The sequence below is a fragment of the Rhinoderma darwinii genome, chromosome 3 (genome assembly GCF_050947455.1).
Source record: "Rhinoderma darwinii isolate aRhiDar2 chromosome 3, aRhiDar2.hap1, whole genome shotgun sequence".
Classification (NCBI taxonomy): domain Eukaryota; kingdom Metazoa; phylum Chordata; class Amphibia; order Anura; family Rhinodermatidae; genus Rhinoderma; species Rhinoderma darwinii.
In genome coordinates, this window is record NC_134689.1 from 132140766 (window position 1) to 132165519 (window position 24754).

Sequence of the window (24754 nt, forward strand, 5' to 3'; positions counted from 1 at the left end):
AAAGTGGTGTTATTTAGTAAAAGTGTAAAAAATAATACACATATATGGTATCGCCGACATCGTAGTGACTCGAACAATTAAATTAACTCATTGATTAAACCGCTGGGTGAATAGCATACAAAAAAAAACAACTCAATTTCTGGGTATTTTTTCACCCCCCCCCCCCTTAAAAAAATCAATAGGTTACATGTCACCCGAAATAGTACCAATGAAAACTACATTGTCCAGCAAAAAACAAGCCCACAAATGGCCACATCGACAGAAAAAACAAAAAGGTACAGCTCTTGAAATGTGGCGATGCAAAAGCAGATTATTTTTTTTAAATTGTTTTTATTGTGCAAACGTAAATCATAAAAAAAACTACTTATTTATTATTGTCACAATCGTACCGACCCATAGAATAAAGGTAACATGTTTACGCCGCATATTGAATGGCGTAAATCTAAAAAGCGAAAAACAATGCTGGAGTAGTTTTTTTGTTTTTTTTTAATTCTCTCCCAAAAGAGGTAATAAAAGTTAATCAATATATTATATACACCCAAAAACGGGGCAGTTAAAAATACAACTTGCCCTCAAACGGCTATGTCGACGTAAATATAAAAAAGTTATGATTTTTAAAAAAATTAAAAATGGTTATTAAAGCGCAAAAAGGCCTTGTCATTAAGGGGTTAAAGATAGAAATAAACATACTATATGGGTAAATCCTGGCTCTATTTACTACAATGAATATTTTTCAGGCCGGAGCAGGCAAAAATCGGGTGAAATCCAAACACCTTGAAATTAAACAAAAGTATATAAAGTTTTTCACCGCTTGAACAGCACCGAGAAGCACAGTCCAACCTGTAGTCTTAGGGTATGTGCACACAACCTATTTTCAGACGTAATGGAGGCGTTTTACGCCTCGAATTACGCCTGAAAAGACGGCTCCAATACGTCTGCAAACATCTGCCCATTGCTTGCAATGGGTCTTACGATGTTCTGTTCAGACGAGGTGTAATTTTACGCGTCGCTGTCAGAAGACGACGCGTAAAATTATGCCCGCGTCAAAGAAGTGCAGGACACTTCTTGGGACGTTTTTGGAGCCGTTTTTCATTGACGCCAATGAAGAACAGCTCCAATTATATCCGTAAAAGACGCAGCGAAAAACGAGAGTACATGCAAAAACGTCTGAAATTCAGGAGCTGTTTTCGCCTGAAAACAGCTCCGTAATTTCAGATGTATTTGGCGTTGTCATGTGCACATACCCTAATAGACGTTTCTGCTCAGTCCACAAGCAATAGACAATCTACAATCCAGAGAAGGTGTGTGCAGTTGTTCTGGTCCTTCTAGTACCACAGAGCTCTTTACCGTATCCCGATATTCAAGCACCAGGCAGGATAAATCCTATGACTCCAATAGAGAAGAGGAGAATTAGTGCAACACCCTCTGGTTTTTTTGCAATACGTATCTATTGGAGTCATGGGATTTATCCTGCCTGGAGCTTGAATATCGGGATACGGTGCAGAGCTCCGTGGTACTACAAGGGCTGTGTTTCTCTGTGCTGTTCGAGCGGTGAAATTTTTTTATATACTTTTGTTAGAAATAAACATAAGCCCAAAGCCCAAAAATATCACAAAAACATGGGTGTTAGATACTTGGAAAAAAAGTAAAAGAAAAGCTTAATGTCAAAGCGAAAGTAGAGAGTCAGCCAAATAAAATCTTTGGCAGGGAGACGAAAAGTTCCCTTGCAGTGTCTCACGGACTTCCACAAATACATTATTAAAAAAAATAAATAATAATCACCTCAAAATCCAGGTTATGCATACATAATACCAGCTTTTCTATTTAAAGAGGCTCTGTCACCAGATTTTGCAACCCCTATCTGCTATTGCAGCAGATAGGCGCTGCAATGTAGATTACAGTAACGTTTTATTTTTAAAAAACGAGCATTTTTGGCCAAGTTATGACCATTTTTGTATTTATGCAAATGAGGCTTGCAAAAGTCCAAGTGGGCGTGTTTAAAGTAAAAGTCCAACTGGGCGTCCACTTCTCTTCAGAACGCCCAGCTTCTGGAAGTGCAGACACAGCGTGTTCTCGAGAGATCACGCTGTGACGTCACTCACTTCCTGCCCCAGGTCCTGCATCGTGTCAGCCGCATCGTGTCGGACGAGCGAGGACACATCGGCACCAGAGGCTACAGTTGATTCTGCAGCAGCATCGGCATTTGCAGGTAAGTAGCTACATCGACTTACCTGCAAACGCTGATGCTGCTGCAGAATCAACTGTAGCCTCTGGTGCCGATGTGTCCTCGCTCGTCCGACACGATGCAGGACCTGGGGCAGGAAGTGAGTGACGTCACAGCGTGATCTCTCGAACACGCTGTGTGTCTGCACTGCCAGAAGCTGGGCGTTCTGAAGAGAAGTGGATGATACTTCTCGTCAGAACGCCCAGCTAGTAAAAGTAGTAAAAACGCCCCGATGTACGCACATAATACACGCCCAGTTGGACTTTTACTTTAAACACACCCACTTGGAGTTTTGGAAGCCTCATTTGCATAAATACAAAAATGGTCATAACTTGGCCAAAAATGCTCGTTTTTTAAAAATAAAAACGTTACTGTAATCTACATTGCAGCGCCTATCTGCTGCAATAGCAGATAGGGGTTGCAAAATCTGGTGGCAGAGCCTCTTTAAGGTAAGTGGCAACGCCAAATTACTACAAATCGGTGGACTTCTAACATGGCCACGTCTGGACCACATCCTTTGTTGATAAGCAGCGTGCAGGAATGTATTTAACCAAAGTTTAGTTAATCGCGAGAGCCAAAATTTATTCATTAGGGAGACATTAGATTTCCTAATAAAAAATAGAAGGCGAGGCTGCCGCAGACTGAATGGAGAGGTGTCTTGCTTGGCTCTATCTAAAGTTTACAAAGACTTTAATGGAGTTTCTCTATCCAGTCTGGATTGCCAGCCACCTCACCTGCCCAGACCCCATAGATACGCCATAAATGTCTGAGACAGGAGAAACTGAAAATATTGATTTTATATTTTTTCTAGAATTAGATAAAATTGCATCCCATAGAAACGAGCTGCACTTCAGCAGTCTTGTAATTGCCTTCTTAAATGTAGTCTTGTTATTTTACTCTACTTTCACCTCCATTCAACTTAAAACCATGTTCCCAGTTGACTATATCTTATCATTAAATACTTCAAGTGTCATAAGAGCATTTAGAGCTACATGTCTGTTTAATGTTCCAGGGACTGTGTAGGTTGGCGAAATATCATACTCTGCCCACTTATCCAATGCCTTTTCTGCCACAAATCAACTGTTTTACAGTGAAGGGTATAAAAGAATCTGAAAAGCACACAAATGTTAGTCACATTAGGAGTGAATGGAGTAGAACGAAGGAGTGCAGTGCAGTCATTTCTTCACTACACGCACAGCAGACTTATTACGGAAATAAGACACTTGAGTCAAACACAACAGGCAGTTTGCAGGATAAAAGTTTATGTAATCCACAAAAAGGAAATTTGTTAGTTTTAAAGTGATTTACAAAAAAGAATATTATAAAAATGTATTTACATTTAGATTGCCAAAACACTTTTTGTTTAGATTGTTAAAGGAAGGTCGACTCTGCTGAGCAAAATGTCTTTGTGTTATCTGTAGATTTGTCGAATAGCCGAATGTGAGAGATTGTTAGTGGCTCTTGATGTTAGTACCTTGCTGAGTGATACCAACTATGCCCTTCAAGCTGTTGTTCAATGCTACGGTCTGATTGCTCCACTAATCTATCACAGGATCCCTTCTGTTGCAGTAGTACAGGTGAGCAGAAATGTTCTAAAAAATGTCATTCAGACGTAATAAGTAATCATTTCTATTTATGTATTCAAACATAACAAGTCACTCAAATAAAAGTAATGAACCCCTTGTTGTTCCAGGCTGATTTTAATGTGCCTACTTCGAGCCGTGTATTGTTGTGCCTTTTTGGGTCATGCATATTGGGGGAGATATATTATGCGATTTGCACCAGTTTTCTGGCAGAAAAAGTTGGAAATTTTGGCGTACGACAGTTTTGCACAAAAAGTCCCAACTTTTTTTTATTTTTTAATTTACTCTGCTCTTAATGTGGGCAGAGCTAGCAGGACGAGCAGGGCACTTGCGTCCCAACAAAATTACTATAATTTATGCCAGAAATTGTCGTAAATTATAGTATACATCTACACCAGCTCATAGCTGCCATAGAATTCAGTTTGTGGTACACGGAAAGCCCAAGATGCGCCAAAATTATCAATAGGCATGTGTTTTTTTTTAAATAAATTTAAAACATCTTGTTCCAGCGGGCTTCTGTATAAAACGCTATTCTTAGTAAATTCTCCCCATTGTTGTTGGTGGTGAGCAAGACCTCATATATGTTATTCAGTACACGTCTGGAAGTGTTAATCTCCATTCTTTTGCTTATCTATATATATGCATGTTATTTGTCAAGTATTCAAAGAAATGGCTATATTAAGTCGAATAAATAAAGTTTAAATTAAACTTCTACAGTAAAAAATAACGCTTTTGGCACTCCAGGAAATGTCTAGTGTAGCCATTGTTTAGATGTATATGTAAAGGATTTGCCAGACACAGGTTCTGTGTCGACGCCCGTGGGCAATCAGTCTGCACCTGCTCCTATGTCTGTGAGACGGACTCCATCTTCCACCACTCAGGATGGCAGGCTTAGGAGTGGGAGAGCCTATCGCAGCCTGGCCAGACGGAGCTAGTTCCCGCCCACGGTCTATTTATACCTGCCTTTCCTGTTCCTCCTTTGCCTGTGATTCTTTTATGCCTGTTTCCTGGCTTGCTGCTGCTGCTTGTACTACTGATCCTCTGCTTGTTATTGACCTTGGCTTTCTGACCACTCTCCTGCTCAGAGTTTTGTACCTCGCTCTCTCCTGGTTTGACTCGGCTCGTTCACCACTCTTGTTGCTCACGGTGTCTCTGTGGGCAGCTGCCCCGTTTCCCTGCTTCTGTGTACCCCTGTCTGTTTTGTCTGTCTTGCACTTACTGAGCGTAGGGACCGTCGCCCAGTTGTACCCCGTCGCTTAGGATGGGTCGTTGCAAGTAGGCAGGGACTGAGTGGCGGGTAGATTAGGGCTCACCTGTCTGTCTCCCTACCCTGTCATTACAGTATATGTGTCTGGGCAAAGGATAGTAGCACCAAAGTTGGAATGCTAAGAATAACTGTTAGCTGTTGTGCCTGGTACTGCAGATCAGTCCCACTCAAGTTAATGCCTACAGACAAGCCATTGTGCCTGTTTATAGTCAATAAAGGGCAATCACCGGGACCCCTTCATTGTGCTAATTGCCGGGGTAGGACCTCCACCAATCAAACAATGATGACCTATCCTAAAGATAGGCCGTTAATATTTAAATGGACACTAATTTTTCAAACCATTTATTCTAATTTAATAGTCCACCTAATAAATCTCAACTTTGTAATTTACGTACTGTTAAAATTTTATTGTTTTACCCATGCAAATGCTGTGTGAAGTTACTGCCACTGTATATCTTGCTTCCTGTAATCTGTTCATCCCCTGTTAAGCAAAGTCCGTCCCTTGTTACATAGCAAAGGAAACCGACTGCATGATGTGCAGGGTGTCTCTTCACAGTCTGCCAGTAGAAGTCTATGAAGAGGAGAGCAGAAGCAAAGAGGTAGAGACAGACACACTGACCATAGAAGTTTATGGAGAAGGGAGGGGAAGCAAGAGGAGGGCGCAGAGTGTGAGACATCGACACTGCTGCCTATAGAAGTCTATGGAGAGGGGAGCAGGGAGCAGTAGAAGCAGCATAGAGAGACACCGAGGCACTGTCCATAGAAGTTTATGGTGAGGGGGAGCAGAAGGAGGGAGCAGATTGAGTCAGACACAGTCTATGGAGAGGGGAGGGGGGAGCAGTAGCAGAGGAGACACAGGCTGCTGGTAAGATTTATATTTGACCCTAGTGCTGGATTCTCAGCTACACTCATTACTGCTGTATAATATCCTCCATGCTGCTGCAGATTCTTTATATGTTCTCCTCTTCCATGTGTGCACTGCATAGAACACATGATAGCAGTAAGACTCCGCCCACTAGCTCAGAGAAAACAGAGAATTAAAAATAGAACCTGCAGATGGGGAGAACCGCTAGAGTTCACAGAGGGAGCACCCTTTATCTGTCATTCTTGATCGTGGCATGTAAGTAGTGAAATGGCTGGGATCAGAGTTTTCTCTGATCCCGGTCATAAAAGCAGGTGCTCATCTGTAAATCACAGCCGGGCCCCCTTGCTTATCGCACGTGCCTAATGCGGACCTTAATTAGGACGTAATAGTTACATCCTCCTTTTTGTGCTTGCTCGGCTGTTTCTGTAACTCCCATAGAAAGCAATAGAGGGAGCCGCCTACGTGCGCGGCCACCTCTGCATTGTTTCTCCGCCTGTATGCGGTCACCGCCTCACCTACAGGGGTCAGGTGAACCCCGTTCTGCAGATAGGTGTGGGTCCCAGAACTGGGACCTGCATCTATTAGACATTTATTGCATATCCCGTGGAATAAACCTTTAAGCTTTGGTTGAAAAACAGGGATTTTCCTAATCGCAGACCGCAAAGGGACATTGAAAACTGTGAAGCATTTAAGCACAAAGTATTCTGGATGGTCAAAGCTTACTGGAAAGTACAACTTTTCACCATACAACGAATAAACTCGTGTGAGTCACGTTACTGTTGTAAATGGCCTGTAAGCCACTGGACTGCATTCTAGACTTTCCTCTAGTCTTTCAAAGAGAGCTACGACTGGGTATGGTGGTTTATGGCTGCTTTTCTTTGGCATTGTAGATAAAAACATAAAAATTTACAAAACTTTATAGATCATAGTGCTGAAGGCCGGTTTCACAAAAGCACAATTTTTGTGCCCATATTACAGCCACAAATACTGGGCGCAATTGCAGGTCTAATGACCAGAACTGACTGCATCATAGACACCTATGATGACCTATGGTGCTTAAGATCAGGGCCATGTGAAAGCTTCTTCTAGCAGATGGAGAGGACCTGTGGAAATGACCCTTGAAGTCACATTTTCCTGCAATTTGATTTGAATTTTAAAGGCATTTAGTAATCAAGTAAATTAATTTTCTCAGTATCAGGGCTGTTCTGGGCATGCCAAGTTGTTCATGGACAATGCATTTAACATTTTTATTGCATATGCAGCAGATCAGTGTTGACACTAACCAAAAGAATCTTATTTGACTTTTGCATGCCTTTTTGGCTGTACTGATGATCTCTACTACATATCGTATTCCTGTATTTTCAGCAATCGGGAAATAATAATCTCCTTTTATCACTGCTATGAATCTTTACCTTTTAACGCTCTGAATGATCATAAAGCATTCTCTTATGATAAAAAGAGTATTTAATGCTATAGGGCTCAATTTACGTTTTTTTCCATGTTTTCAGATCCTAATTAGATGCTTGGCAGTTTTACAAGAAATCCCCAGCAGCACCTGGCAGAAAAAACAGGCTGGTGTGACAGAGGGCGTTCTACATATGACAGCCTGCATCGTGTATTATGTAGCTAAGGTACTTATTTAGACACATCCAACTTGGCAATAAAGAGACTGCTTATTATATTTCTATTTTTAGAATGACACTAGAAGCAAAACATTTTTTCAGTAATTTTTATGTTTTTGATAATTGAATATATTATAATTTCCAAATCATGACCCTATGGTGGGTCTCTTTAAATTATATGTGTTATTAGCAGATTGAAGTAGTTAATGACTTACTTTATCAAGCTCCTTGATGTAAATATTTTCTCTAGCTGCATGTAACCTGTGGAAATCTATGCACAAAAGCGCCCAAAAAAAAAGCTTTAAAGAAGCCATAATTATATGTTGTGAGTAATCAGATTACCTGCTATAAAGCAATAATAGAGAGGGAACGTTTTTCTTAGGCTCTGTTCACAACATGTTCGCTGTATGCGCTAGGAAAGCTCCCCGTGCATACACTGAACCTAGCCATAAGCCCCCAATCACCCGGTGGAGGCCAAAAGAGTGTCTTTCTGGGCCTGTTGGGGTGTTATGTGTCGACTTATCCTTTGGTTAATGTATAGGAACGCACAAAAATCTGCATTTTCCTATACTGTGGCCCACCGGAAAAAAACACATACCGTGTAGTATCTGTTATTCTTCTTTTTTTAACTTTTGTCCATTTGTCCAATGTATGCTACTGTATGGCTGTACTGTGGCAAATACGTCAAAGGTAAACTCTAGACGTATGCCTCCAACGTATACAAATAATAACGTTACAGATCCTTACTAAGCTAGAATAAGTCTTCCATAGCCGTGTCGTTCTTTCAGATACAATAGCTTGTTACCCAGAATTCAATGTAATTATATGTTTGATAGCTAAATAGCAATGAGGTAATGCACTTTTCTTTATTAGCAGTAATGAATGAAAAAATAATGTGAACTGCTTATGACTGGCCTATTATCAAACGTTTCATTCAAAGTAAATTCCTTATTCTTCTGTAAAAATGCAGAGTTGTGCTTGAACCTAATAGCACGGGTGCTGAGGAAATGGTTTGTAATTGTCCTGCTTAGAACGAGATCAAAAGATGCAAACTAATGGCAGTGATATTTTTAATTCCTTTAGAAATGCATGAAGGGGAGAGCAAACAATATTTTATTTTCAGAGGTAGTTCATTGATGTATGGAGTAATAAGATCGGTAAAGTATAATGAATAGTAATGCTTCCGCATTGAAAAACAGACTGCATTTAGCAATGGCGGCACATTAAAGTTGGTTTTACACATTGTTATGTGAATGCCCTAAATAGGAGGTTAACACAATGCAATGCTTTGCTTCTGTTTCATTATTATTATAGAATAGTCAGTGGAAAAGCATGTTGGGTTTCATGAACACATTACAAGAACAATGAATACATTAAAAGTAAATTTGGGTTGATCTCCTTACTCTTTCCAAATCGTTCTAACCATTTTAACTTGGCACACCACATTATAGAGTTCTTATATAGAGAGGGTTCTTGTAACCTGCTTGTTGTCATGATCTTGTTGGATCCTGTAATCTGTAGATCTGCAGACACATCGGTTCTTGCCTAGACCACAAGAACCATCAAGGTCTCCGCAAAAAGAGACCGTTTTAGGTGTGGGAGATCAACCTGTAGGAGTTTGCTCCATCTTTGATTATTGTTTTGCAGTAACATTCAATGGGCTTGTTTCTCTTTTTCGGCAGGCACTTCGCTCTTGGGAGGAATATGAACTTGCCATATGTGTAATAGAAACTGGAAAAAAGTTACTGTATTTGACAGAAAATACATCAGTTACTATACCAACCACTCAGGTTAAATCCAACTGTGTGGAGGAGACAGAAAAAGCAAAGGATGCAACTGATAAAGAAAAGGTACGGGGTGGTAATAAGATAGCCACGCACCATAGATATCTCTCGGCTAAGCAAGCATTTGGCCGACAGCTATTCCTCCAGACTCCACCATAGACATGCAGGCTTGGTTCGGGTCTGGCAGGCTCCATGTATATATATTAGATTGTGGGAAGCAATTTAACCACTAATGCAATTTAAAAAAAACAACTTTTAACCAATATTCTAAAACTACACACGTTCTATAATAACTGGTAAATACAGAAAAAAATCAAGATTGTAGTCCTAGTAAGAGCAATAATATAATAAAGTAACCACCAACTATTTTACTGTAGCTCGCTGGCGTTTCTCATTGTCTCATAAACTATTCTAAAACTTTTTGGTCACTTCTTGCATAGTTATAACTCTTCATTCTGTGGTCTTTTATAAATGACTGAATGTTACCGTATTATATACATCTATCAGGGTCTTAAATGAAATCGCTTACACAACCGAGTTATTTAAGACTCATTTGCCACTAAACATCACTAAGGGCCAGTTCACACTGAGTTTTTTGACGCGTAAAACACGCAAAAAAACTGCCGAAAATGCCCCCCATTGATTTCAATGGGAGGTGGAGGTGTTTTTTTCCGCGAACGGAAAAACCGTCTCGCGGGAGAAAGGGCATGTCGGTTCTATCTTCAGGCGTTTACGTCTCTGATATCCCATTGACATCAATGGGAGGCAGAGAAAGCGTATTTTGCTGCATTTTTTGCCGTCGGCGCTCAATGGCTGCGGGCGAAAAGCGCACCAAATGACGTGCAGGCAGATCAAAATCTGCCTCAAAATTCCAGATGGAATTTTGAGGCAGAATTTTCTGCCTGCAAAAAAACTCAGTGTGAACATACCCTTAGGCCCTGTTCACACTGAGTTTTTGACGAGGAAACCGTGCCGCAAAACTCATCAAAAACCGCCCGAAAATGCCTCCCATTGATTTCAATGGGAGTTGGACAAGTTTTTTTACAGCGAGTAAAAAAAACGCGTCACGGTAAAAAGCGTCATGACCCATCTTGAGGTGGTTTCCGCCTCCAAAACCCCATTTCAATCAGTCAGAAAGAGGAAAAAAAACGCCTCGACGAGTGTTTTGACGAGTTTTTGTCAAACCACTGTGCAAAAACCGTCTGGAGCAGTTTTTGCAGGAGGAATTTTCCTCCTGCAAAAAACTCAGTGTGAACATAGCCTAAGGGTTCTATTACACAGCCCAATACGGGCCGTGAAAACGATCAACGAGACAGCTTGTTGATCGGCGCTCGTTTGCGCCTTTCAGAAGGTGCAATGATTGGTTATGTATGGGGACGAGCGCTCATTATTACGTTCGCTCGTCCCCATACATTTCTATCATGTCTGCAGCATATCTCTCTATTTACACGGAGATGAACTGCCGACAACGATAATCTTAAATGCTGCATAAACAAGCAGATCAGGCTATAAATGAGTGCTCGTTCATCGGCTGTTAGTTGCCCTGTTTACACAGGGCAATGATTGGGAAAGAGGGTTCATGTGAACGCTCGTTTGCCCGTGTAAAAGGGCCTTTACCTTCCTCAGACCTGATCAGATTGTATAAAATTTTGATTGATCTACACATGAGTCAGAATCTTCTTTTGCATTTTTCCTTTATTCATATTTACATTTAGTACTGCAACTACGGCAAAGTTCATTTATATTTTGTATTCTCATGACATTAACCATAACAATGTTTATCATTATTGATATTTTTAAAAGGGATATTCTCCCAAAAAGCATCAGAAAAAGAAATCACTCATTGATGAAAAAGTTAATGAACAGTTAAATGCTCTGGAACATAATCTGTTAAAACTGACAAAACCATGTAAGTACTCTTTAAGTGAACAACAGTATTTTTAAATGTGTAGTTGAAGCCATGTAATTCGCATACAGCAGTGTTTTCAGTGGCGTGTTTTTAAGCGTAAAACCTGTCGATGGACTACAGAGAATTAAATGGCAATGTTCATTTTACTGACCGCATTAATAAATAATTTTGTCATAACATAGTGTTTTCAGTGCATGTCTAGTGACTATAAGAACATTTTTATTTTCTGGTTGGGCTTCAGGCTTCTCAATGGCATGTTCATGATTTCTGTATTTCACATGTGATTGTTGCCGATTGTCTCTTACTGTCAACTGTTTTGAACGAAGTTGTCTGTTCCAGCGAATTGGGTATTCTCATAGTTTTTACAAAATACCTTGGCTTTAGTCTAGTAATTTGTCCGTTAAAGGGGTTGTCCAAGATTATAAAAACATGGCTGCTGTCTTACAAAAACAGTGCCACACCTGTCCACAGGTTGTGTGCGGTATTGGAGTTCAGCCACAGTCCCTTCAATGGAGCTGAACTGCAATGCCAGACACAACCCATGGACCGGTATGGCGCTGTTGCTGGAAGAAAGTAGCCATGGTTTTGTAATCCTGGACAACCCCTCTAAGTGGACGGTAAGAGTTAATTTGGTTAGGGATACACTTATTTTCCTTGATGTTTATGGTATTTTTTATACAAATCAGACTAAAGTATATGTACACATCCAATCAATGCCTCTAAAATAAAAAAAAATAAGCAAATTTGTAAACAGAAAAAAAATATCTCTGCCATTTTGTATATAATGGCTCCTATGCGGACTCGTGTGTCTTTATAGTTACTGAGTTTAAATCTGTGTGAAGACTGATTCTATAGTCATGTGCCATTTTAAGTCACCTAGAAGAAGGGTATCCTAGTCTTCCACCCACAGTTTATGTGGGGTCTGACTATCCTACAGTAGACTAATGAAAAACTATAATATGGGGCTATTGGAGACTGTTGTGCTTTAAAACCAAACACAAGTGTTTAGGTTTAATACGTAAGATACCAGCTTGACCTAGTTTGTTAGGTAATGTCACCATAGAACTTTCAAAAATCTGCAACAAAATGTACACAAAGTTTAGTCACCAAATAAAACACAATGGGAAATAATTGGCGCAACTCATTGGTTGCATGTAAACCAGTATTTCATGGCTAATAATGGTGAATCTGAAGAATACATTTACCGCAACCATCAGAAGTTGTTTAGTGAAGCCCCATTGATGCAGCTATTCTATTGAACATGTCACAGAATAAGTTTAAACATGGCACGGCTTTGAAAAATATTGTGCACATCACTTGCACCATTTTTGTAGCGCACGTTATGCCATTTTCTGGCTCATTACATTTGATAAATGTGCCGCCCAATGTATCCTTGATACATTTATACAAATACCAATCCTTTATGATTTAGTTATTATTGTAGCTAATTTACTTGCAAGTTATGGTGCGCTATTAGTGTACTGAAATCCTTAAAATATTAATCCGAGCATATGCAGCTTCTTGTAATGTTTTTATCACTTCTACACTAATTCTATGTCTGTTAGACAAGTAACGTAATTTCCTCCCTGAAAGCTGTGAACATATTATTTTGCAAGGTGCTTGCATTACACTGGAAGCAGATATAAATATGACTTAATTGAATTATCCTGCTTCTATGATTTGTAAACTAAATTGCATTCTGCCCAATATTTAGCAAGTAAATAAAGGAATAAAAGCCCACTTCTTTATAATCTCCACCAAGTACAACCTAGATATAATATTCTATACATCCTTAAACGAAGGACAATGTCGAACTATGGGGACTCCCCTAAATGTAATTAGCCAAACTTGTGGCAATTAAATTAACAAGTGTATAACTAAATCAATGAGATATGCATCTTAATCAGCTAATTATGCAAGTTGGTTGCTGAAGCATATGATAAATTAATTAAGTCAGTTTAAAGTCTAGTCATTAAATTATAAAAAAAATTAGGATAGATTTGGATTTTAATGACATGAGACTGAAAATAACCTCAATATATTCCTTTTAGTAAAATGCATATAAGTTCTGCGTTGCGGTCATAAGCCAAGACTGTTGTATTTTGAAGCAGAACTTGTGCAATTTACATGTTAGATTTTTGTTTGCTTAATGAGGGGAAAGTACATATTGTAAGATTATTTTATGTCTTAATTAAGTCAAGAAATAAAAGTGTATTTTTGAAGGGAACATGTCAAAAATGTAAATGTCTGTTAGGTATTAATAATGACACTTATGAGTTTTAGCTACACTACAATTTGCGTTGCGCAGTGGCGTCAAGTATGAAAAAGAAGTTTGGCTATTGTGTTTTGCTAAACATACTGTCTAAGGGCCTGTTTATGTATGTCCGGCCCTCATTCTTTTCCCTTATGGCTAGTAGAAAAAGGCAGGAGGTAAACTGATAGCAAAACTGATCCCCTAGTTTCCTGTGAGGTCATTTTCGTGTCTGGCTCAGTTTGCTTTGACGGTAGATGTTGCATGTCACACTTTTCAGTCTGGATATGGATGCTGGACAGATGCACAAAGTACACAACTTTCTATTGTTTGTGTTTTGGTTCATGCAAAAGAACTGACCAGATACAACTAATATATGCAAACGCACCAACTGTTGAGGTCAGGGAAACTTCATATCTCATTTGTTAGTACACTGTAGGAAACCCCTACAGGCATCATCTACCTGGGTTTTAAAGGACCCTTCGGTCTCAGGACAAAATTATAAATGTGATAGGGAATATGGAGTAATATTACCTTGTGCCATCCAGTTGTGTCCCTCTGCTGTGGATCCGCCGTTTTAGGGTTCCTTCTCAGTTGTCTTAAAATGGCCACCGCGCTTCTCAGACTGAGTCTAAGACACTCCCTCTGTTCACGGATTTGAAAGAACTGCTCACGTGAGCAGCTCTGGTCAATCTGTGAACAATGGGAGTGTCTCAGACTCAGTCTAAGAAGCCATTTTGAGACCGCACAGAGGGGACCCTAAAATGGTGGCTCCACGACAGAGGGGGGGGGGTACCATGTAAAATTACTCCAAATACAAAGGGTCGCTTTAAGGCCCATTTACACTTGGAAATCAACGTTACAATTTGTTAATTTCCGAATAACCCTAACAATAGCTAAACATTGTAAAAGTACTAAAAGATTAACAATAAAAAGGAGCACTGTGTTTAGTTCTCCTAACACAGGACTATGTGACAGAACATTAAATCGGAGCTATACACCATACCACATTCAGGTCCTTGAAAATACATTGAAAATAATAGGACTATACAGCAGTGACTAGTCCAGAATAGGAGAGTATTTTATTGCTTCAGATGCACAGCCGTTTAACGTTCATTACAGTATGCCAGAATATAATATTTGTTATATATTACATGTTACACTACTTTAACATACAGTATGCTGTAAGAGCAGGCAAAATGATCACATAGCCCTGAGGTCCTAAGGTGCTGCCCTTTACACTGAACAATGATTATGTTTCTATTGTTGCTGTGGTATTTTTACTTAGTCTGGCCATGCACTATGTATCTTTCCCATATGTACACTGATATCTTTCTGACATTTATATATGTCTTTCTAGCTACCTAATGGAAGCCATGTTAACTCTAACTGCTATATTTGAAAAATCTCCGCAAAAAACAATACAATACCAATTATGTTGACATGTCCATGTTGTTCAGATTGTTCATGTGTTTCCTTTACTTTCCCACAAATTGTATTACTTGCACAATTGTATGTGGCAATGTTTACACTTGAGACAGGCTTGGTTTGCTGTTGAAAAGTCTTTTTCTCTTAGAATGTCCAGTAACTGGGCTGTATTCACACTATGGTAAATATAGCTCTTGTTGTCTCAACTCCATGTTTTAGTACTAAGCTATAAATGTCATTGAAGGCCATGGGCTATTAAGGCCCCGTTTTTCTATCATTATGATACATTGTCATATAAAAAACGTAGCATTGTCCTCTTTTAAAAATATCTGTTAAAACGGCCCCTGCCATCCCCATGTTTAATAAACATGAAGATGTTTTCACGGCATTCAGCGGTTAATGTTATGAAACTCTGACCAAAGCTAAAGTTTCTTGCATGTTCCATTAAGAAATTCCATGTGTCAGTCTCTTATCCGTTCTTTTTCTTGCTGCTATTAACACTAAATATTACATACAGTCCATTGCATAGCAAGTCTAATTAGTCTTTGGTGACACGCTTTTAGTATTTGAGTCAATGGGGATAAGCCTGTGTCACTCATACAGGCACCAGAACTTCCTGTATGATGAAATTGCATGGACTGTTCCACACAAGCTCTCCATGGGGAGACATAACTCCTATCACAGATAGTATGTCACACAGTTAAGGTCCTTTTACACAATCCGATATTCTGCCCTTTAAAAGACTGCCAATCGACAAAACGTCATGTCGCTTGTTTGCTCAATTTACACGGAGCAATGATTGCAAGTATAGGGACAAAAGATTGTTAACACGATCGTTCGTCCCCATACATTTTTCATCTTGTCGGCAGCACATCCCCGCTTTACACAGGGAGAAGTGCTACTGACAAGCAACCATTTTTCTTACCGCATAGAAGATTCGATTAGCTGACGAAGAAGCATTTGCTCGTTCATTGGCTCATCGCGCAATGATCGTTCACCCGATTATTGTGCCGTATAAAAGGGACTTTATAATGATCACATTTAAGCCTCTGTATTTCAATACTCAGTATTCTCTTAAATAAAATAATAGATTATGAGGGAAGTATAATCACACTGTCCTCCCAGCAGGTACAGGTAGTACCGGTCCTAGCTGCTAAAGGGATGTTGTGCTGAGACATCACGGGTTGATCGCATAGCACATAGGAAGAGAAATCATGGTAAAATGTACAATTCAAGATGGTGTCTGATCACAATGCAGACAGGATGCTGGACTACAGGGTAGAACAATATACAGAAAAGAAGTCCACAGCTTGATAGACAATCAGGTGGAGGAGGCGGTGGAATGATGGAAAATTTCAGCTGGAGGTTTTCCTTAAAGGGAGACTGTCACCACATTATAAGTGCCCTATCTTACATAAGGAAATTGGCGCTATAATGTAGGTGACAGCAGTGCTTTTTATTTAGAAAAACAATATATTTTTACCACGTTAGGAGCGATTTTAGCTTTATGCTGCTTAGTTTCTTAATGCCTAACTGGGCGTGTTTTTACTTCAGACCAAGTGGGCGTTGTACAGAGGAGTGTATGACGCTGACCAATCAGTGACCATTCAGCGTCATGCACTTCTCTCCATTCATTTTGTCAGCGCATAGTGACACTGCGTTCACTATGTGCTGTCTTATACTGACATATTAACGTTACTGAAGTGTTTAGACCGTAACTAGACATTCCTCCCAGACAGGACGGGATGTCTATTCACAATCCCTGGACTTCGTTAACGTTTGTTTGGTACTTACAGCAGAGCAAAGCGTAATGTCACGAGATTACGGTGTAAATGACAGGTTACAGCGAGATTAAGCTTTGCTCTGCTGTAAGTACCACAGAAACGTTAACGAAGTGTCGGGATTGTGAATAGACCTCCCGTCCTGGCTGGGAGGAATGTCTAGTCACTGTCTAAACACTTCAGTAACGTTAATATGTCAGTATAAGACATCACATAGTGAACAACGCAGGGTCACTATGCGCTGACTAAATGAATGGAGAGAAGTGCATGACGCTGATTGGTCAGCGTCACACACTCTTCTGTACAACGCCCACTTTAAAATCGCTCCTAACGTGGTAAAAATAGATAGTTTTTCTAAATAAAAAGCACTGCTGTCACCTACATTATAGCGCCCATCTCCTTATGTAGGAGATAGGGCACTTATAATGTGGTGACAGAGTCTCTTTAAGACACCGGTATTTTTTTTTTAATAGATTTACATATTTTGAATTTATTAATTTACAATTCATGATAGCTAATCAGTCTTGTCTACCTGGGTAAGTTATAATGAATAAGAGATTAACTTGCCATATTGTTATTTTTACACTGATGCTTCTATGGAAAATAAAAACAATTAAGATATTCTTACCACTGGAAAGAACAAGCTGACACAGCACAACGTAAATTTACCGCCTGCTGGGCTCACATGTTGGAACAGAATACTAAACAGGGAAATTGCAATAAAAGTTGAAAATGTATAGCTTAGTCTAAAAAGGACTTGTTCATTGTCTAGTGTAAAGTTATACATTCATGTATAATAGCTCTGATCATAACTTTATCATTTCATTTTGCAGCTGCTGGGACACTGCTTACTGGACTAGAAGATCCTATCCTTCTGTATTCCGTTGTTTCATGCTGGTCGCCAAGTGCGGCATTTAAAGAAAGTGAGTATATAAAAATCTGAACTGGAAAAAAAACCTGAGTTTTTAATTTACTTATATTTATTCATATTTTACAAAGTAGAAGGTATAGGATGCAGCATATGGTATGCAGCTGACCGATTAGCACACTTTGGTTGGAAAGTGATTGTATGTAGCTTTTACTTTGCAAAGATTTGTAAACAATACGAGAGGCAATGCAAATGCACAATTTTTCTAATGATACAAAAGATTTTTTAAGGGATCAGTTTTAACTTGTGGAAAATGTTATTGTGTATGCTCCTCTTAGGGCTTGTCCACACGTAACGGAATCGCTGCAGAAAATTTCTGCAGCAATTCTGTTGAAAGTAGCAGACTTTCCGCTGCGGCAAAAACGCACCATTTCCTGCGTTTTTAACTGCAGAAAATGGTGTGTGTTTTGCAGCGTTTTTCACAGTACTAGGAGATGGTGACATCTACTCTGAAAAATGCAGCAATTTAGTCCACTTTCTGCAGCAGGAATGTACATGCTGCAGTCCGAAAAATATGAGGCAACTTGTTGATCGGCGCTCGTTTGCTGCTTTTACAAGGGGCTATGTATGTGGACGAGCGCTCATTACTACAATCATTTACATACATTTCTATCATGTCAGCCGCACCTCTCCCTGTTACACAGGGAGACATCCTGCCAACAACGATAATATTTTAGGCTTGAAAATGATACAATCAGCCGATTAATGAGCATTTGCTCGTTCATCGGCTGATCATTGCCCTGTTTTACAAATCTGTGAACACTTGTTTGCCCGATAACTGGCCTGTGTAAAACTGGCCTGTGTCAATATCTAGTTGTTGCACTATTACAGGTCTCTGTGTTTAGTTTGGGGCTCAAACACACTACTGTATTACGGCTCTGTACAACGTCTGAGTTGTACGAAGTTGTAGAACGGTGCCCATAGACTTCTATTAGAATTTATTAGTGAAATTTTTTTGAATTTAGAAAGTACATAAATATACAAAGTATATACTTCAATGTACGGCTACATTCACACGACAGTGATGGACATTTTCAGAACAATAGAGTTCTATGGGTGTATTCACACGGCTGTTTTTTTAATGGCCCGTGAACACTGGCTGTCAAAAAATAGGACATGTCTCCCTTGGCTCCCATAGAAGTCAATGGATCAGTTTTTACTGGCCGTTTAGGAATCAATCCTTGTAACGGTCGGTAAAAACTGATCCTGGCCGAGGATTTCCCGCAGACAGCGCTACTTTGAGCGCTGAGCCCGGGGAAGCCCTTTAAATTACTGTCTATATATGGACAGTGATGTCGGGCTTTCAACTATGGAGTCCACGGCAAGAGCATCGCAAGATCTCTGGCTGGGGACTCCTGTCTTGGAAAAGCCGTTGACGTCACTGCCCACTCCCTCTGACTCCCCCCTGTAGATAGCACCCCGGTGTAGATAGCGGCACTCCCCCCGCCCCCATAGATGGCACTCCCCCCACCTAAATAGCGCCGCTGCAGCACCCTGTACGATTGGAATCCCTGGCCGACTCTCTGGCCAGGGGATTCTGTTACTGGAAAAGTGCCTGGGGTTACTGTCCATATATGGACAGTGACGTCAGGAGCTACCTCTGAAATTCCCTGCCAGAGCGGAATCCCCAGCCGAAGCTCTGGTCAGGGCGTTCCGCTACTGGAGAAGCCCCTGTATCACTGTCCACTATCCGTCACTCTCCAGTAGCGGAATCCCCCGGCCAGAGAGTCATAAATGCTCTGGCAGGGGAATCCTCTCTTGGAGCCCCTGATGATACTATCCATATATGGACAGAGACATCAGGGGCTCACTCTAGGAGTGGAATCCCCGGCCAGAGGGATTACGCTCCTACATGGAGCTATAGTGGCGCTATCTACAGGGGGAGGTGCCATTTACAGGGGGGGTTGCCGCTATCTACCGGGGGGGGGGGGGGTCAGAGGGAGTGGGCATTTGACGTCAAGGGCATTCCCAAGACACTGTGGCACTATCTACAAGGACATTGCGGCACAATCTACATGGGCACTGTGGTGTTTTCAAGAGGTTTGGACAATAAAACCAACAAATTAAATCCATCAAGTTTTTTTAACGCCCATGGAAAACGAACAGACGGACTGGAAATGGATGAAAATTTGGAGACACACTGATGCAAAATGGCCATGAAAAACTGACCAGTTTTCAATGGCCATTTGTTTTTTCCCTGTCGTGTAAATGTAGCCTACAGCTTTGCACATATGGTAATACAATAGTCAAATGGTGAGATGGGAATGGGGACTAGAGGGAGAACAACAAAACATAAAAATACAAGGAAATGAAAGGCAGTACCACACTATTTAGATGTACGGTTGAATGAAAAAGTAAATGAACCCTCTGGAATTTCCTGGATTTCTGCATTGATTACTAATAAAATGTGGTCTGATTGTAATCTAAGTCACAATTATAGACAAACACAATGTAACTAAAGTAATAACACACAAACATATGTACTATTCAGGTCTTTTATTGAGTGCATTGCGTAAACAGCCACTTTACAGGGAGTGTGTGACTTCTCCAAGAGCTAATTGGCAAAAGGAGATACGATTGGAGGTGTGGGTTTCACAGGTGCTTTGCCCATTAAATAAAGGCACAAAAAACCTGGAGAAAGATTGGTTACTGTGAACCATGCCTCGAGGCAAACAACGTTCAGTAGATCTGTATGAGCAGATTTCCAATTGCAGGCCAATGGGAAGCTGTGAGAGAGTGCCCCCCCCCCCCCCCCCACACACACACACAACCGTGCAACAATTGCAATATTGAGAAGAGCCAGTTCTGGAGTTGGAAATATAGATATAGCAGTAGTACGGTGAATTATGTAAAAAAAAAAAAATGTTTCTCTAAGTTTGGGATGTAGTGACATAAGCAGTGTTCCCTCTAAGGTAAAACGACAGGCACCCTCATGGAAAGAAATGTACCAGTTGTACCTCTCTGCAGAAGTTAGATTTTTTAACTTTATCATTTCCAGAGTGCACAGTTTAGAGGGAACAGTGAACATACGCACCACATATGGTACAGGTCACTGCACACTGCTCTGCCATGCTCATATGGATTTATGTATATGTAATGTGAAAACACTGAATCGACAATTGGTTTTATGAAATCTTCAAGGCACAGACATAACAAGTAACAATGGATTTCCATAGGAAGGCTTGGAATGGCAATTGGGCGCCAGACAAGGGGTTGGACAGGTGATCAGCGTCTTTTCTAGGAAAGTTTTAACAGCATGAAATAAAAGATATTGATTTTATATTGTTGGCTCGTGTGCCGGACATTGTCATCTCTACATTCATTGGCCTTCGTTAAGCCCAAGGTTCTCTTTTAAAAATCTCAGCCTTGGCAATCAGGGGGAGTTAGTGATGCTGCAATCACTAATGATTGTAAACTTAAAAGGGTTAAACAGCCGAGTTTGGAGCTTTCTCTGATGCCGCCTGTTGCCGCAGGATGACAACTGTCAAACATCCGCCATTCCACCTCCCCGCAAGTGATCGCATGGACACGAATGCTGTACCCCTGCTATCACAGCGCTGCAAGTGTACGTGCAGGGAGTTGAGTGCTGGCTTCCACCTACGTACATCTAATGCGCAGGGCAGGAATTGGTTAAACATTTCAAATAAACTAGACCTACAGCCACCACCTATGCAAGATTAAATCTAAATTTCAGTAATGAGCAGTACTGTGTAACCTGAAAGAACATGGAATGTTTTAGATAGGCAAGAAAGCTAGTTATTAGCAATAACCAAAAGATGTCACTCTTCTCTTGTTTATGCTCAGCTGTCACCGGTACAATAAATGTAGGCCTGCTTCCAGAGCTAGAGATTGATGCCTGTGTCACTATGGTCAGTGACCTGATTGGTAATGCTGTAGGTAGATTACGTACATAATTACCTTTTCTGGCTATGTTTATGACGCCATTTGACCTCAATTGACTCAAACATTTGTGTCTTTAACTGTTTTTTTTCTTGATAAATAATTTAAAAAATAAAACATTCTATTTTTTTATACAGTCATGAAATTCAAGAAGAACTCTCGTTTCCTGGAATTTCTCATTCAGTTGTTTCAAAGAGTATATTATGAGGAAAAGTTTAAAAAACTCCTGGAGTGGTCATCCACTGTCTTAGAATATCTGAAAAGGTATAGTGATTGTAAGCCGCTTCTCATTTTTTTAAATGCATGGTAATTCTTGTATTTGTATACAACTTAATACCAGGTACAATTTTACATCAAAAGCAGAAAAAAATCCTGAAAAAATACTTTTTTAGACCCTTTCAATTTATTGTAAGTTTTCCATTTTAACTGGTTAAGGACTAGGCTGTTTTACAGCTAAATGACCAGAGGAAATTTCTCAATTTTGCTATGCGCTTCTTTAGATGATTAGAACTCTGCAGGTGAATAAAGTTCACCTTTGAATTTCACACTCTCTTTTTAAAGATCAGATAGGGCTTTGTTTTAATGGCATTTGTCAGTATACATAATTTTTATTTTTTTTCTCTAAAGTGGGCAAAATTGGAAAAAATGCAAGAATTTAGCAAATGTGTCATTTTATGCTAGCATTTTTCACACACCGTATGGACCACGGGCAAAATTCATCTCCTTTCAAATTCTGCCACTTCTCCCGTACGTGGGGATACCAAATATGTATGCTTTATTCACTGTGCGGGCATGTCCCTGTGCTTGGCATAAAAGGAGGCTTTTTGGCCTTTTCGGTTCAGGAATTCTGCACTTGATTTTATAGCCGCATACTGTTTTCTGGGGGGCCTAATGCTACTGAAACATTAGAAACACCCCATAAATGAATTCATTCACACAAGTAGACCCCACAAGGTTTTCTTCAAGGAGTTTATCATCTTTTTAGACAGTCTAGTTTTCTTCTGAAAGTTTCTTGAATAAGGTGGAATAAAATAAAATCAGCATTTTTTTGGCAAATGTCTCAGTTTACATGAGCATTTTTCACACACAGAATGGCCCACGCACAAAATTCTCCTTTCACATTCTGTTACTTCTCCCGTCCATGGGGATACCAAATGTGTGCCTTATATAGAGATGTAGGAGGGCTTACGATAGAAGAAGCTTATTTCACAAATCACCTTTTTTCAAAGCTGATTTTACAAAACTCAGCTCGAGTTTTTATAACACTTTCAAAATATCTGCACTTGAAGCAGAGATCCCAAAAGTATTCATCTAGGTGTATAATGGAAATTTATTTTATTTTGGCTACCTAAAATAAGAAATTGCAGATTTATGCAAATGTAGGGGCTTTCCAGAAGTTGAACATTATAAAATATGCAAACATGACATCCTCCCTCCACCCATACCCTTCCTCACCCTTGGAGTAAAATCAGGGGAGGAATAAAAATTTAGGGCAAATATATTTTCAACTAATTAACTAAAATCTCATAATTCAGGACAGTATGGCATTTTTTTAAAACATGGGTGAATGCACAAGCTTGGTTATGAGGGACAGAAATATCGGGCATCTTTGAGGCGCCCATCTTTTCTGCAGATGCGGCACTTTTTCTGGGGGTTGCTTCTAGTTTGTGTTGGGGGAATGGGAGTGATAACATGTCTTTCAGTCAGTTGTTTGATATCCTCTGACTGGAGGCATTCTCTGGTGTGCTGAACGTCAAATATGAGGCCCTCAATAATTTTCTCCTGGAAATTCAGGTATGCGTTTCTGCCTCCTTTTTTTTTTTTTTTTATAGAGCACAAATGATTTGTGGATTGCCACCTATAACAGATAAGTGGCTACTTTTTATGCCAAGTTTTTGTTTTGCGTTTCACTAATTAGGGCTGTAAAACCTGGCCGCTTAAATCCACCCCGCCATGTACTTATTATATTCGGACACGCTCACTGGTTTGTGCTTGTCCGATGTTGCCCCTCTTTCCCCCACTGCCACTATTGCTGCAGTAAGTATTGTGCTTAGCACATATACGTCTTTGCGATCCCTGTACTTGACCGCCGGCAATTCCTCAGATGCATAAACACAGGAGTCCCCCTTTACCATTCGCTTCCCCACTAATTGCTGCGGAAAAACAATTTTTTTTTTGCGCATGGTACCCAATGCCCCGCTCCTCGCAGCATGCAAATGCCTAAACGGGGGCATGCTGGAATAAAATTATTGCAGTACAGGTGGTTTTGCTGCTGGTGGAAAGATCAGGGGGGCATCCAGGAACATTTATTGAGCGGTCCCGTCCTTCATAAATTCTGAAGGCGTTAGTATATCCTGACCCGCTTTTGCAAAATTTATAAAGCTTAATGCCATATCTTGCACTTTTGGAAGGCAGATATTGGTGAAAGCTAAGATTTCCATGGAAGTTTAGGAGGGATTCGTCCATGCTTACATTATTCTCCGGGGTATAAAGTTGCAGAAATAAATTGAGGAAATTTATTAGCGGACTTATTTTGAACAACCGATCACGGTTTACATCAGTACTTGGGAGGGCCTGTGCATTGTCATTGAAGTGGAAGAATCTCATTATTGTTTCATAACAAGACCTGGGCATTACTGCAGAATACACTGCGGTGGCTTGGGCGGGTCTTGTTGACCAGTAAGACCTAATGGAGGGCTTTTTTACAATAACCATATTTAGGGTGAGCCCCAAATTTTTTTTAAGTTGTGGCAAATTTGTCCGTGTCCAATCTCTGGCATGGGTGGATGAAGGTTTCTGCCTTATATACTGAGTGTCATATAAATTGGTTTAGTGGACCATCATATTTAGGAGGTCATCAGTATTAAATAAACGGATGTAATCCATTTGGGCAAAATTTGCATTGTCCGCAGTTATGCCAGGAGTGGCAGTAAATCTATGGATTCTAAGCACAAAAAATGGAGCAGGTGCCCATATGAGAGCCTGAACTGGAGGGACCAGGCTGTCCTGTGCTATAGCACTACTAGGCCCTGCACTACCATGTTCTGTGGTTTCAAATGCGTCAGGGATAACGTCCCCTGAAGATAAACCTGAACCTATCATCGTGTCTGCCTAAAACAGGTCCCATTTCTGATGCCATCTCTGATGCGGTCTCAGAGTTTGAACATAGCATGGCGCATGCCTCCTAAACGTAAAAACTACCTCCTTGCCAT

General features: G+C 40.2%; 1 protein-coding gene across 2 annotated transcripts in view; it reads left to right on the forward strand.

Annotated features, from left to right (window-relative positions):
• CFAP54 (cilia and flagella associated protein 54) overlaps positions 1-24754 on the forward strand; it is a 360575-nt gene that overhangs the window by 126320 nt on the left and 209501 nt on the right. For both annotated transcript variants that reach the window (XM_075856765.1, XM_075856766.1), the window contains exons 26-31: positions 3646-3801; positions 7448-7570; positions 9244-9411; positions 11149-11254; positions 17548-17637; positions 21680-21806. In XM_075856765.1, coding sequence (XP_075712880.1) covers positions 3646-3801; positions 7448-7570; positions 9244-9411; positions 11149-11254; positions 17548-17637; positions 21680-21806 — 770 coding nt within the window. The remainder of the gene's footprint in view (positions 1-3645; positions 3802-7447; positions 7571-9243; positions 9412-11148; positions 11255-17547; positions 17638-21679; positions 21807-24754) is intronic.